The sequence below is a fragment of the Gallinula chloropus genome (assembly GCF_964237585.1).
Source record: "Gallinula chloropus genome assembly, chromosome: 13".
Lineage (NCBI taxonomy): Eukaryota > Metazoa > Chordata > Aves > Gruiformes > Rallidae > Gallinula > Gallinula chloropus.
Genome location: NC_140098.1, coordinates 14,752,821 through 14,767,954, shown reverse-complemented (window position 1 = coordinate 14,767,954; position 15,134 = coordinate 14,752,821). Strand labels below are relative to the sequence as shown.

At 58.6% G+C, this 15,134-nt stretch overlaps 1 protein-coding gene across 1 annotated transcript in view; it reads left to right on the top strand.

Annotated features, from left to right (window-relative positions):
• ZFPM1 (zinc finger protein, FOG family member 1) overlaps positions 1 to 15,134 on the top strand; it is a gene marked incomplete at its 5' end in the record, with an annotated part of 37,776 nt that overhangs the window by 13,606 nt on the left and 9,036 nt on the right. Inside the window, 2 exons of the mRNA XM_084269931.1 lie at positions 4,572 to 4,703; positions 6,930 to 7,019. Coding sequence (XP_084126057.1) covers positions 4,572 to 4,703; positions 6,930 to 7,019 — 222 coding nt within the window. The remainder of the gene's footprint in view (positions 1 to 4,571; positions 4,704 to 6,929; positions 7,020 to 15,134) is intronic.

The following is a 15,134-nucleotide window of genomic DNA, read 5'->3' as shown; positions in this document are numbered from 1 at the left end:
ATTGGGATGCCACCATGGTCAGGATGCTGCAGATGTGAACGCATCTCCATCCTATTGCGGGTAGGATGCTCCAAGCATTACTGATGCCCCCATCATCAGTAACACTCAGAGCACCCTACACCCCTATGAGAAATCACAGCTCCCTCCCCACACACACCTTCACTCCCCTCCTGGATAAATGAGGCCTAACGACTAAATAAATTTAATTATGAAGTGTTATAAATCCCCCCTCCCCCATGAGCATTCACAGCATCCCCCACCAGCTCTGTTCCCCTTCCCCCTTGGATAAACTAGGACTTAAATACTTTATAAAATTTATAATTAATTATTATAAACACCACCCCCCCTTCGTCCCCAGCCCCATGAGCAGCCGCAGCATCTTTTCCCACCAGCAATTCCAGCATCCCACCAGGAACTGTAGCATCCCCCTACTACCCTTCATCCCCCTCCTGGATAAATTCAGTTTAATTTACTAATAAATGAGTATAAATATATAATAAATCCCCCCTCCACCTCCCAGCTTGCCAAACCTGTATTATTTTTTCTTGCCCTTTTAACTCAGGGCAGCACATGAAGGGTCGGGGTGAGTTTTATCTGGGGGCGATGGAGAAGGGCCCCAAATTAGAGATAGGTACAGCTGGGGCTGGGGCTGGCCCCAACTGCTATCGGCTCCGTGCACGGGGCTGATATTTAATGTGCTGATATCTGTGGGGGGAGCCTGGCCTTGGGATGCTGCAGCCAGGCTGATAGGGGGGAGGGTTGATTTCTGCTCCAAAAAGTCTGTTTTGCCTCCAAAATGTGGGTCCTGGGAGAGGGGGTGTTGCAATTTAATGCTGGATCCCAGCAGCATCGACCCAGGGGAGGGGGAAAAAATCCCTCTGGATACCATGGCTGTTGAGGAGTGGTGTCATTTCCCAGCCACCAAAACCTCGGTTGCCCTTGGCCGCGGCGCTTGGCATCCCCCATCCCTTGGGGAACGGGCTTGGGGGGCACCCGAGGTCGCTGGTGAAAGCAAACATTAGTACATACCAGGGGAAAATTGGGTGAGAAGAGGCGGGCTGGTGTCCCATCAGATACCAGTGGGTTTTGGATTTGCAGCCTGGGTTGTTCTCTGGGTGTTGCTTCCTGCGGGGTTGACATGGCACAACCCCGCTACGAGACCCTGGGGAATCCCCAGGCAGTGCTGAACCCCCCCCCCCCTACCCCCCAAACCCCCAGAGATGGATTTGCAGCTGATGTGAGCATCAGGGGGCAGCCACATCCCTCTCCCAGGGCAGCTTTTCCGGGGGAACACCCATCCCTTTACCTACTCCTGCACCCCTAGGCTCCTGGCAGCAAAATTTAGGGTGGGGAGGGGGGGAATCAGGAGGTTTAGGGGCAGCGGGGCCGCTCCGAGGAGGCGATGGGAGAGCTGGACCCAGGTCTCGAGTGGGATGTGCTGGGTGAGCATCGTGGTGGTGCTGGTGAGGAGCTTCACCTTGGGGTGGTATGTTGGGGTGGTGGATGTTGATGATGATGACGTCAATATTATTGTTATTATTAGTTTATTTTTAATTGGAGGAGGGATTCAAGGCCAGCACAGGGATGAGGGTGAAGAAAAGAGCCTCCATCCTGCTCCCCACGTGGTCACACCAACCCCATCAGCGCTGGGGATGTCTCCTCGGTCCCACCAGGTTTTGGGACGGGGCGGGGGGGGTGACACCCCAGGGCCTCTCTGCACCACGAGCTCTGAGGGTGAGTTGTGGCTCTCTCCCTCAGTCCCTCGGGTGAGGGATGGCACCTCCCCAACCTTCCCACTTCCAGAGGAGGGCACGTGGCACCGGGCGCCGGGCAGCAAATCTTGCTCCCAGCTTCCACGTGTTTCCAGTCCAGGACCCACTTTCCACCACGAGGACTCCTCCTCTTCCTCCCTCCTCCTCCTCCTCCTCCTCCCCGCTCCAGAGCTGGTGGGAAAGTCTGGGGCTGTTGCTATTTTCTATCCACTATCAAGGCCTCTTATCGCTTTGCTCTTGTCTCCGTGCCGGCTCTCGGAGCGGCCAGGGTCTCGCTCTTGGCAGCCCAGAGAATCCCTCCCTCCTTTTTTTTTTCTTCTTCTTCTTCTTCTTTTTAACTTTTTAAATGACTTTCTAGATTATTTCCCCTTTTATCCAATTTCTCAGAGAAACTCAATGAACAGAGAGGAGGGAAAAAAAAGGCTTTATTGTCCCTGTGCAGGGGAGAACCTTCATTTGAGTGAAGCCACCGAACCAATCACCTGGGTAACGATGGGTTAAGGAGGAGAACCTCAATTTGAGTGAAGCCATCAAACTAATCAACAGGGTAATAATAGGTTTTCCCATTCCTAGGAATGCTGAGCCTTGAAATCTGTTGGGAAACCGTGTTCCCCAGGGTGCTACGGGTGCATCATCACCCCAGGGTGCTGGGGGTGCATCGCCACCCTGAGAGTTGTTACAATCAGTGGAATGGTAAAAAAAAGAATTAAAAAAAATTAAAAATGAAATAAAAAGAAGGAAAAGAGGAGGAAAAAATAAAACCAACCCTCTTTCCTTGTTATCAAGGAGGAAAGAAAAAGGAGAGGGAGGGAGGAGAGTTAATCGCCGGAGCGGAGTGGCTTGGAAGGGAGCGGGGTGTTTTGGGCTCTTCCCCTCTCTGTAAAGCCAGCCTGAGTAATTCAGTTTTTAAAGCATGAAAAAAGGGAGTTGATGAAATTCCGCTATCAGCACCCAACCAATATGCAAAATATCTCGCCCAAAATCAAATAGCTATTATGTTTTCATTTCCATTTCAGCGTATTTGCTTAATGAAGAATAGACAGATCAGGCAAGCCGAGGGAGGCTGTGTGCGGTGATAACTGTGCAGGGCTTCCAGCAATCCTGGAGAAGTGACGCTCTGCTCCCAGCTCCCCACTCCCTCTCCCTTCCTTGCTCCTTCCTTTTTTTATTATCCCTTCTTTTTTTCCCCCTTTTTTCCCCAATTTTTAAAGTTTTTTTAAGCTTTTCAGGAGTTCGTTTAACCTGGGGAGCTGGTGGCAGCGGCAGAGCATCGCTTAGGGATGGATCATAGAATCATAGACTGGGCTGGGTTGGAAGGGACCCCAAGGGTCACAGAGCTCCAACCCCCTGCCACAGGCAGGGACACCAACCTCCAGGCCTGGAGCTACACAAGGTTGCCCAGGGCCCCAGCCAACCTGGCCTTGAACACCCCCAGGGTCGGGGCATGGCTGTGTTGGGAGTGGGATGCTGTGGTGGGACAGGCTGGGTGATGGGATGCATCCAAGGACTGTGTGGTGCTGTGGGGATGGGGATGCTGCCAGCTGCCCATCATCCCTGGGTGATGCTGGTGGTACCCAAACCCTGGGTTTTACAGTCACATTTCCACACGGCATCCCCATCTCTGTGATGGGGTCAGTGTTTTGGGGCAGGATACAAGTGCTCCACACACCTTTGTGTGGGTGCTACATGTAAACCCAGCCCCGTCCATCCCTCCTTGGCCAGGCTGGAGATGCCAAACCACAACACAGCAGGCAAGAGTCGGGTTAACTTTATCAGAAGCCCGAGAGCCGTGAAGGCGTGAAGGAAGAAATTAGCCTAACAATGTTTCATTTACAGCTGAGAGAAACGATTTGTTAGCTGGCGATTGTTTCTGAATATTATCAGGGCCTTTTTAATTGTGCTGGAACTGAAATTAGCAGAATTAGAATAAATTGCCTTCCCTTCTCCGGCAGGCTCTTTATTCACGCTCATTGTTGTCTGCTTTGTATAGATTATGGGCTCTTTGTTCTCCTGCTGTAAATATACATGCCTGGAGTCACAGAGAGCAGCTGAGGTCTGCAGAGGGTTGGGCACTGTGCTGGTTTCCCCCCTATCCCATCCCTGTGCCGGATGGGGCACGGGGCAGCCCATGGCACGGCTTCGTCTGGTATGTGCCACATGCACCACTGTTTAAGGCTTTCTTGGTTATGGGGGGAAAGAGAGATGCTGTGTTGCCATGGAAACGTTAGCATGGGATGATGGGCTCTGGGGGGGATGCTGGGGTGAACCCAGTTTGCATCCTCAGGCATCCCGGTTGTGCCCAGTGTCCGCACTGTGGCATCCCCCTTTATCCAGGGATGTGGGGGGGGGGGCTGTGTCATGGGTCCCCTGTGAGACGGGGTGCTGGGGACCATGGGGATGCGTCTCTGGGGTCTCTTGCCCTGTCTGGGGCAGGTGCTGGAGGGGGGGTCTGGGTGGGAAGTGGGGTGAGGGGTGCTGCGGGCTGCACCCTGGGACGCACAGACCCCTTGCATCCCAGGCAGGCGTGGGGCTCCTTCCCCACAGTGTCTTGAGGGGATCTGGGCATCCCTTGGGAACACCCCGGGGCTCTAAACCTCTCTCTGAGGGACCCCCAGGAGATGCCAGACCACAGGACTTGCTGGGGATGGGGTTTTCCACAGGGCATCTCCAGGAAGGGCTCTTTGCCGGCCCCGAGGTACCAGCATCCTACACTTCCCAACCCCCCTCCATGGGTTTCTTTTCCCACCCCCACCCCCTTCCACCTCTCCCCCCACCAACCACCCCACTGTGTTCTGGCAGGTTCCCTGGCAGCCATGGAGGAAGGCGAGGAGAGCGCAGCGGGGGACAGGAGCCCCTCAGAGAGGGAGGGGGCCGCCTCGGACCGCGAGGGCTCTGCCGAGTGCGATGCCCCCAGCCCCCCCGGCAGCGAAGGTGAGTCTGGGGGCCAACCACCCCGTCCTCCCACCATGGGACAACGTGGGCACGACAGGCACCAGCTCTGGGGTGTTGATTAAGCAAACGAAGCATCGCACCCACCCATCCATCCATTGGGCTGCTGGTTAAGCGAGGGCCCCCCCCATCTCCCCCAATCTCCCTGGAGTGCTCCATCCCTCCAGGGACCCACTGGGTGCAGCCCGGCCCTGGGGTGATGCTGAGCAACCACCCCCATAGCAGGGATGCTCCCAGAATGAAGGGACTTTGTGGGGCCAGCACAGGCAGGAGCAATCTGGGCTTGGCTGGGGGTAGCAGCATGCTGGGGAAGGGGGAGAGCTGCACGCTGGGCTCCTGGAAACCAGAGGCGAGCTGCTGGCGTCCATGGCTGCTAATGAGCAGCGTCACCCTGGATCCGTTTCAGCACCTTTCACCTGCCCTGGCACTGAGCTGCCAGCGGTGGCAAAGGGTGCAGGGGGGCAGAGTGACCCCCTTCTCACCCCCCCAGGGGTGCAAAGGGACCCCCTTCTTACCCCCCCAAGGATGCAAAGTGAGCCCCTTCTCAAGGGTGCAAAGTGAGGCCCTTCCCCCTTCTCAGGGATGCAAAGTGACCCCCTTCCCACCCCTCCAGGGGTGCAAAGGGACCCCCTTCCCCTTTCCCAGGGGTGCAAAGGGACCCCCTTCACCCTTCCCAGGGATGCAAAGTGACCCCCTTCTCAAGGGTGCAAAGTGAGCCCCTTCCCCCTTCTCAGGGATGCAAAGGGACCCCCTTCCCAAGCCCCCCAGAGGTGCAAAGGCACCCCCCTTCACCCTTCCCAGGGGTGCAAAGGGACCCCCTTCCCACCCCCCCAGGGATGCAAAGGGACCCCCTTCTCAAGGGTGCAAAGTGGGCCCCTTCCCCCTTCTTAGGGATGCAAAGTGACCCCCTTTCCCCAGGGTGCAAAGCAGCCACCAGGGCAGGTGCTTGGCACCGGCAGCGCCAGGGCTGGGGATGTGGAGCCAGGGCCGTTGCTGGCTGCTTCCTGCCCACGCCGCCTGTTCGCCGCCGCGCCGTGCCCCACCCCAGAGGTGGCTGCGTTTCAGGGCCGGGCCGAAACAGTCCCCAGATATCCTTTAAGTTCCTTCCTGTGGAGGTGGGGGCAAATCCTAATCGGTTAATGTTTGCAGTGCCCTTCGAGATAACCGCGGCAGGGCAAGGCTGCGCCGGCTAATGGAGCCCGGCCGGTCCCCAGCGAGCACCCACTGCCTTCATCCACCAGCAGAACCACAGCGTGTGTGTGTGTGTCCCTAAACCCCCCCCCCATGAGGCAGCCCATGTTGCCTCAAGAAAGGAGAAAAGGCTGGGATCCACCCCAGCACCCCCCTAGCTGGCTCAGGGGAGGGCTCTCCAGCAAACTTTGCTCAGCAGCAAGGAGAAGCGAGCGGTGCTTATCTGATGGGGGAGCCGGGCTGGGGGCGAGGGAGCCGGGAGCCCGGGCACGGAGCTGCACCTGGCACTAGCCTGCCTTGATAAAAAGGTGATAGCAGAGATAAGGCTGAGCAGCAATAACGGCCACTAAAGCTTTCAGCGCGATGGATAAAAATCGATATGCCAGGCACTTTGATTTATAGCCAAAAATAATAGGACTTTTATACCCGGTGATTGATTTATTTGATGTTAATCATTCCGCTTATCACCTGTATTAATAATCTCCAATGCCGGTGACGTCACCCCTGGGTGTTCACTCTGGCGCCGATCGATTGGGCTCCGCGCTGGTTATCCGCCCCGGGACGCCAAGGCAAACATGTACTTTGGTTGCTAATCTTCCCCCCACTGTCATATGCAGATAGGTGTTATCAGCCCCCATCTCCAGCAGCAGTTAATGGAGAAAATAATTGTTATCAAGTTGCTATGAATACGCCACAAATAGAGCCGTGACGGGCGTGGGGCTGGGCCGGGTGACGCGAGGGACCGGGGTGGGATGGGGGATATGAGGGGTTGTGGGGTGGGGAAAATGGGGTTTAAGGGGGAGGGGGGGCTTGGGAAGTGCTTTTTTGGGGTGGGTTTGGGTGTAATTATGCACCCCAGAGTTGGGTGGTTTGTGGGAGTGGTTGAGACTGGGGAGTTTTAAGGGGGGACCCCACTGCCTGCCCCGTGGTGTCACCGCTGCGGTGGTCCTGACCCCCATGGGAATTCCCTCTGCAATTCCTCATGTGTGAGCTGACACTTTCCCTGTCCTGCTGCAGAGTCCAGAGAGGCGCCGGAGAGCCCAAAGGAGCCGGACAAGCCGGATCCTGGAGAAAACCCACCGGAGCCAGATGCCTGGAACGGGCCAGGTGAGTCCCCGGCGTGCGGCCAATCATCCCGCTCCATCCTGGCTGGACCATGGGTGGGAGAAGCCAGAGCATCCCCCAGGCCTCTTGTAAAACCAGCGTGAGGAGGACTGGGAGCACTGGGGGCTGGGCAGGCTGCAAATACCAACCCTTCTGCTGGGAAAGGAGGTGTGAGATGATGGTTGGGGTCCCCGCCATGTCCCCTGAGCACCCGTTGAGGCCATAAAAGCAGCGTGGATGCTGGCACCATGGCTGGCATCGCGCTCCCCAGCGTGGGGAGGGTTGGGACCCCATCCTGCGTCGCCCCACGCTCACAAGGGCACTTGGTGAACATCCTGACAACCACAAGAGCGACGCTCGGGCGGTTTCGTGATGGTTATCAAAACCCCAAGGAGCAAATACAGCCCTCTATCTCCCTCTCAGCATCTCCAGGCCATCGGCACCCTGGCAGCCCCGGCGAGGCCGGGCACGCCGTGTGGGTACCCCGCACCCTATCACCCCGCTATCTCCAAACCGATGTGCTGATGGGGTTATGTTTGGGGCTCCCCTCTGTGCAGATTGGGTTTGCAGGCACGTGTGAGCTGGGGACGGCACCCGGCGAGCTGACGGCGATGGGACCGGGGAGGGGGTGCTGAGACCCTCGCTGAGGGTGGGGTGATGCTGGTGGTTTCGGAGCAGCGTGTGATGGGAAGGGGTGACCCCGATGCAGGACAGCGATCGCCCTTTGGTGATGGATGTGACAGGAGGGTTCCCTGATGTGTCCCCGGGGCCACCAGCCCCACTGCCTGGGCTGGGTGATGGAGGAGCCCTGGGAAATGCCGGCTGCCAGCGCACGTGCTCCCGCAGCTGCCGAAATCCCCACAGCCCAGCAGTGGGGAGACGTGGCCCCGCTCCCCCTTCCCGCCCCATCCGAGGGGAAGCTCTCCCTGGCCCCGCTGATATCCCAGCCCTTCCTGCATGCCGGGCAGGAAGGAGCTGTGAGGCCACCCCCGGCTCCTCCTTATCTGCTCTCTAGCCCTTTGCCCCGCCGTGCTCCCCGCTCCTGCGCTGGCATCCCAGTGCCAAACCCACGAGTTCTCCCCATATCCTGGGGACGATGGGGCAGGGAATTGGGGCAGGGTGGGGGGGTGGGATGTCTCACAGCACCATGCATCCCCACATCCCACAAGCTCCAGCCCACGAAGCCTCATCTCTGTCCATGCCTCCCCTTCCCCCTTCCCTCTCCGGAGCTGGGGGTTATTTGCATTCTTTATGTAAAAGAGATTTTATTATCGCCTTCTCCCAGCCCATCTCTATTCTGGTAATTGGAGTGGTATTAATTTCTGTGTGGCTGGGAGTTGATGGCGGTCCGGCGATGCTGCAGCGATAGGGTGTTCCTTTCGCACCAACCGCCGCGATAGCCCGTCTATCAGGCGCTCTGCAGGCTCTGCACTTATCAGGGATGGAGCTGGCAAAAAGGGAAACTCTGAGCAGCCTGAATTTTCTGCTTTATCTGGCAGGATCCGCCGTGTGTCAGCAATGGCAGCTGTGAAGATGCAGCGCGGTTTAGGGGGGTGTTTGGGGCGGGACACACACACACACAAGCAGGCTGCTCTGGGCGCTTTTGTTCACGCCCTGAGGGGTCTTGTCTTTCCCCTGGCTTGGTTTCTGTTTTTTGGGGAGGGGGATGTGGGGTTGACCCCCTGTGGTTTTGCCCTCTGGGTGTCCCGAAGTGCTGGGTGCACTGGAGTGCTGGGGGTTCAGCAGAGCAGGGGATGTGGCAGGCTGGGAATCTCGCTGTGGGGGTCCTGTGTCCTGGGGGAGGGGGACAAGAGTGTTTTGGTTTATCTTTGCAATGACCTTGTTGGCTGGAGGGGGCTGCCACTTGCCTGGCTGATGTGTAAATCCCTGGAGCAGAAGGCTTGGGAGCCTTTAGAGACGTGTTGCCCGGGGTGCTGGGATGCTCTGATCCGGTTCTGCTCCCCACTGGGATCGTGGCATGGAGCACAGCCGTGCTTTGAGTCCACATCACCCCATGGTAGAGCCAGAGAGGGGATGTACACCCTCTCCAATACCCTCAAACCACCCCAAACCCCCCTGGTACCTTCCCTGTGGCCCTGCTGGCAGTTCTGGGAGCCAGTGTCTCCGGCTCCCTTCCCAGAGCCATCCCTATCCCACCCCATCCCTGCCCATCCCACCTCACTGTGTCAGGCCAGCTTCCCCAGAAGGACAAGGTTAAAAAATATCCCAACGTGGTGTTGGGATGGGGCAGTGGAGGAGAGGAGAGCCTTGTGGAGGGATGGATGAGCTGCTCAACCCCGTTATGAGACACTGGAGAACCCCCTCTGGGAGCTGCAGCCCCTGGGAAGCCCAGCCAATGCTTGTCTCTCTGCAAGGTGGGGTGAAGCTTTTTATTCCTGTCCCTACCAGGGTGCTGCTTGGTAAGGGATGAATCCCAGGGTGGCTTTTACCCTGTTGTCATCGCCCAGAGCCGTGTCCAACCACCCTCCCCAAAACATCTCCGGTCTCTCCCCAGGGATGGGGGTTCCTCACCCCCTTCCCTACACCAGCTTCACTCTTTGGGTCCCTGGCTGAGCCCCGAGCCCCCACTGCCAGCTTGTCTATTGGGAGTTTACTTAATTACTCCCAGGCAGTAACGATGGTTCCGGGTTAATTATAGACTGTGGCTGAGGTCCCCCTTCCCCAGGACCAGGAATCCAGCCTCACCACCAGTTCTGCTGCTGGGTATCATGATAGGAGAGAGCAGTTTCTTCTTCTTTCTTCTTTTTTTTGGGTGCATCTAATTAAAAACTTCAAACTTTGCTCCTTTTTCCCCCCCTCTTTCCCCCCCCTTTCCCTCCCACCTCCCCCTTCCCCTTCGCCTCCCGCTCGCCTTCAGTTGTGTTTATCTGCTCCCTGACTCCTGCCTGAATAATCTCCCTCTGCCTGGAGCTGGTCTGTAAACCTCAAGGTTTATTATCGGGGTGAACAGGGCCCTGGAGAGGAGGGGACAGCTCGATCCGGATGGATCTGCCCCCCCCCCTCCTTTCCCCACCATCATCCCCCCCCCGCCCCCCTTTCCCCTCCACCCTGGTATGTGTGGGTGGGAAAAATTATTCCAGCTATTTCTCTTTATCACCAGGAGCTCAGGGCTGAGTGGTGGCTTGGAGCCTTTGTGTTGGGGTGTGGGGAGAAGTTGAGGGGGTCAGGGCTGTAGTGTGTGTGTCCCCACCATGATTTAGGGGAGTACTGAACCCCCCCTGCCCCCCTGTTTCATGCCTGGCTTCTCTCTGGGAAAGCCACCTGTGGGATGTTTGGGATCTGGTGGCATCTGCCCTGGGTTGGGGATGTGGAAGGGACCAGCCTGCCCTCAGCTCTGGTCACTGTGTGGAGATGCTGTGGGGTGGAGGAGTGTGCAGGACGATGTGGGGGACACTGGTGGGGTGAAGGGATGCTCAGTGTGGTTTGGGGGGTACTGCTGAGGGGTGGGGGGATGTGCAGACTGGTTTGGGGACACTGCTGGTGTGGAGGGATCACGGGCCCTGCCCGGTGCTGCGACAGCGATCCCGGCGTGTGGTCCCCTCCCCTTTTCCGGAGGGGATATCTCCCCTCTGCATCGGCTCAAGGGGCCCCTTCCCTCCCCTTCCTCCCCTCCTCTGGCTTCCTGCCCCCCCAGTACACCCCTACCCACTGCCTGGCACCAGCCTGGACACAGCCAGGGGGTCCCAACAGCCCCACGAGCAGGGACAGGGGGTCCCTGGCATGGGAGTCTGGCTGGCTACCCCTGGCAGCCCCATGGGAGCTGGGAAGTTTCCTCCTTCCCACCCTCCCTTGAGGTCTGGGGTTATTCCCAGGGGTTATTCCTGCTCGGGGCACAGCTCCCATTTATTTCCTGGGACAGGGACCCCCTCAGGACAGGGACCCCCTCAGTGCCACATCCCAGCAGGACACAGTGAACATCCCAGGGAGGTTTATCAGGCCACATCCTGCTGGGACCCAGCACCCCAGCTTCCGTGGGGCGTGAAGGGCAGGGCCATACCCAGGTGACGTGTGGCACAGCTGGTACCTTCCCCACTGCCACCTGCCAGCTGTGCAGCACAGCTGGTGAGCGGGGCAGGGGGTGCCTGGCCCTTTTTGGGGTGCAGCACCTCCTGGGTGCCATCACCCTGGCCCCCTCCCTGGCCCCCCCCTAGGTGCTGGGAGGTGCCTGCTCTGCTCCCTGGGTAGGTCACAGCTCCTCCATTACCGGGGGCAGGGTTCAGCCTGATAAAGATTTGCTTTTGTACTCTGTCAGGAAAAAACCCACCCCAATCAATAAATTGCCAGCGATGGGTGGGAGCGATAAAGGCTGGAATCTCCTCTCCATTCCCAACCCCCCCGGACCCCCCTTTCAGCTCTCCCTGCACCCCAAAGCTGGAGAAAGGGGGTAAAACCAACAGGTGTCCCACGAGCATCACCCCCCTCACATCCTCCTCAGCCCACAGCAGCTCAGCCTGAGCAACCCCAGGCTGCGCCCAAGCAGGCTGAGCCCAGCAAGGCTCGAATTGAAACCCTCCTGCACTCCCTTTGTCGTCCCCAAGGCTGCCCTGATTACTCGAGCACCCGGGACGGCTAAAGCTGGGATAATCTCCTTAGCCCCTTTGGAGAGATTTCCCTTTGTGAGTGGAGGTGAAGAGTGGAGATGCTGCGTGTTCACAGCTTAAGACTCTTCCCAATCGGCTCCCTCCATCTTATCGCCGCGGCGCCATCGCATCAGCGCGCGCGTTGAGTTGTCAGGATTTATTCCTTCCGCCGCCTCTAAAAACAGCAGCTGGGGCACCCGGCGGGGCCAGCCTGGGGATGCTGGGGGGGAGTTGGGGCTTCTCCAGCTCTGCTTTCCCTAACCAGGAGCAGGGGAACTCCAGGAGGTTGGGTACCGATGGATGGATGGATGGATCCACTCTCCCTCCCTCTTTGGACATCCCTGTGGGAACATCCCGCACACGCACTGGGACAGGAGCAGGGACCAGCACTTCACAGACTCACAGGGGTTGGAAGGCACCTCAAGAGCTCATCAGGTCCAACTCCCCCTGTTAAAGCCTGTTCCCTGGGACATAGCACACTTCATCCCTGTTGCCCCAGGTTCTCCATCTCCAGGGCTCATGTAGGGGTTGTACCCAGCATCATGCCACCCCCCCACTCTCCCCACCCCAGGGCTGGCATCCCCCGTGGTATTAATAGGAGCAGCACGTGCTGTGGCTGATGCTGGGATGTGATCCCATGACACCCCCTGATAGCTGTATTTATCCAGATAGTATCCAGGCAGCTGCAAACACTCTAGGACCTCCAAGCCCACATCCTCACCAAGGGGCAGAGCTGGTTCCTCTGGATTTGGTTAGTTATGTGGATGTGGTTGGGATGAGGAGGGGGATGCTGGATGAGAGGAACAGTGTGTTTCCCTGGAGCACCCGCTCCAGGGTGCATGGGTACAGCTCCAGGGTGCATGGATGCAGCTCCAGGGTGCATTGATGCAGCTCCAGGGTGCATGGGTACAGCTCCAGGGTGCATGGGTACAGCTCCAGGGTGCATGGGTGCAGCCACAGCTCTGGAGCATCCCAGAGCAAGCGTGTGCTCTGTGCAGCTCCTGGCTGTGCATCCTCCCCACCTTCACCCCGTGCTGGAGGAAGATGCAGTGGTGTTGCATGGTGATGCCTCACCAGCACCATGCAACCCCCTCTGTGGCCTTCACCCCTGCCCATGTACCCCCACCCCAGGGCCCACAGGGCCTCGGGTGCCCGCTGTGCCCGTCTCAGGCATCGATCGCCCCGTGCGTGGCCGCAGTGTGATGACAGGATTAATCTTTGCTCTCCAGCACAGCTCAGCCTATTTCTTTGAAATCTCTGGATGGGGTGATAAGCTGAGGTGCAGCACGGGGTGAGCAGGCACTGGTGGACTGAGGGGGGCAGGGAGAGCCACCCCAACGTCCCACATCCCAGAGCAGCGGGGCTGTGCTCTGTGCCAAGCAGGTGCACCCCAGCTCACTGGGGGCTTTTTTTTCCTTCCCTCTCCCTCTTTCTGTCCTTCCTTCCGTCTGTCCTTCCTTTCTGCTGCTTTTCTTTTCGGCCCAAAGCAAACAGCCAGGTCCCTGCCCAATTTGGTTAATGATCTGGGAGATAAAGCCTCCTGAGATAAGAGCAGGGGCACCGCCTGGCTGGGGACCGATGGCCAGATGAGATACTCTGGGTGGTGTTCACCTGCCCGTGATGGGGGGGTTGGGAGGGGGGGGGGGGGGAGCAATCCCACGGGGCGCCTGGCTGCTCACCCCCAGCAGGTTGCTGGGGGTCACCCAGTGCACCCCATGAGGTGCCACCAGCTCTTCTCAACCTCCCCAGGCTGGTGATGTAGCCAAATCTTCCCCCACCCACCTACCCAGGGATGGGGGCTTGCTCGCTCGCTTTGCCCCCAAGCGTGGGGGGTGTGAGCACTCAGCACCCCCCTGGGACACCCCATCATCCCCACTCCCCACGCCCAGGGATGCCCCACAGTCAGCTTGGCAATCACCTTTTCCCTCCTCTTCCCTTCCCTGGCTGTAGCTGGGTACCCTCGAGGGGCTCTAGCAGCACCCCCAGCTCAGCACGGCGCTACCCACCCACACCAAGAACCCCTGGCTGGGGTTCACCCACAGCCCATTTTCGGGGTGTCAGCAGAAGATTGGGCCATGGGATGATGCTGGGGCCAGCGGGTGCTGGCGGGAAGTGGGGCCAGCTCCAGCACCACTATTTTTGTCCCCCTGTCTGGAACGGTTCTCTCTTTATCAGCCCCTGCGTGTTTTCTCTGCTGGGGATTGATACACAGAAGATGAAGTGCTCTGACATGGGAAGTGTCAGGCGAATGCTCTTATCTTGGAGACATGGTCTCCTGACCCAAACGCTGCTGATTACCAGTGAGACAGGGGGAGGGGGGGGGGGGGGGGACACCAAAAAAAAAGGGGGGTATGAAGGGGGAGAGGTGGCAGTTGGGGTTCTGTTCCCCCTAAGCAGCTGGGGTGGCAAAGGCAGAGGGGAGACACCAGCGTTGGGGGGAATGTGGGGGTTTGGTGTCCCCTCCCTTTGCAGCTGGGGTAGGGGGGTGCTGGGACTGTGGTGGAGGGATCCTGGAAGCATGTTGGGAGTTGATGGGGATCTGGGTGTTGGAAGCACAGAGGGATGTGTGCGGTGCAAGGGTCTGGCTGCCCTGAGGCTGCATCCTGTGTGGCGGTGCTGGTCCCTTCCTGCAACCCCCCCCCCCACCCCCAAACCACCACCCCCACTTCACTGGGGATGAAATCCCAGCTGAAAAGGGAGCTGGCATCCCCACAGCTGAGGTGGCTCTCTGAGGGTGTTGAGGCCTCCCTGGGGAGGGCAGGTGGCACTGCCAGCACCCTGGCCAGGCAGAGGAGCTGCAGGCAGGGCCCATCGTTCTCTGTTGGGGGCTGCACAGTGGGGAGGGAGGGAGGGAGGGAGGGATGGATGGATGGATGGATGGATGGATGGATGGATGGATGGATGGATGGATGGATGGATGGGAGGCACATGATAAGCACAGCTTATCCCCAGCCCAGGGACCCCCAAAGATCTCAGGGACATTTGACACCTCTACAGACCTTTCCTCCATCCCACATGCTGGTGAGGTTTTGGCGATGGGCACCAACTGCTCCCCTGGGACGTGCTCAGAGCCGCACCCCTGGCAGCACAGGGCTTCCTGGCTGGACAGAGGACACCCATGGGTGACAGTGGCACTACCCTGCTCTCCCCACCCAGTGCTTCCAGTTGCTCACCTCAACTCACCCCAGTGCTGAGAGGCTCCAGATGTCAGCCTGGCTAATAAACACATCAGATTTCAATCTCCGCAGCCTGGGATTGCTTTATCCTCCCCGTGCTTCCAGCTCGGAAAGCAATTTCACCTTCCAAGCAGCTCAGCCTCTTCCCTGCCCACAGGACCCCGGGCACCAGCCACCTCTGCCAGGATGGGACTCTGGATGTGGGGCCCTTTCTGATGGCTGTGTCCTGAGGAGACACTCCCACTGCTGTCCCCGAGCACCCCAGGGTGCTGGGAGCCCTCTGGGATGCAGCCAGGTGCCCTGAGCACCCTGCCCCACCGGTGACTGGGAGTTCAGCTCCT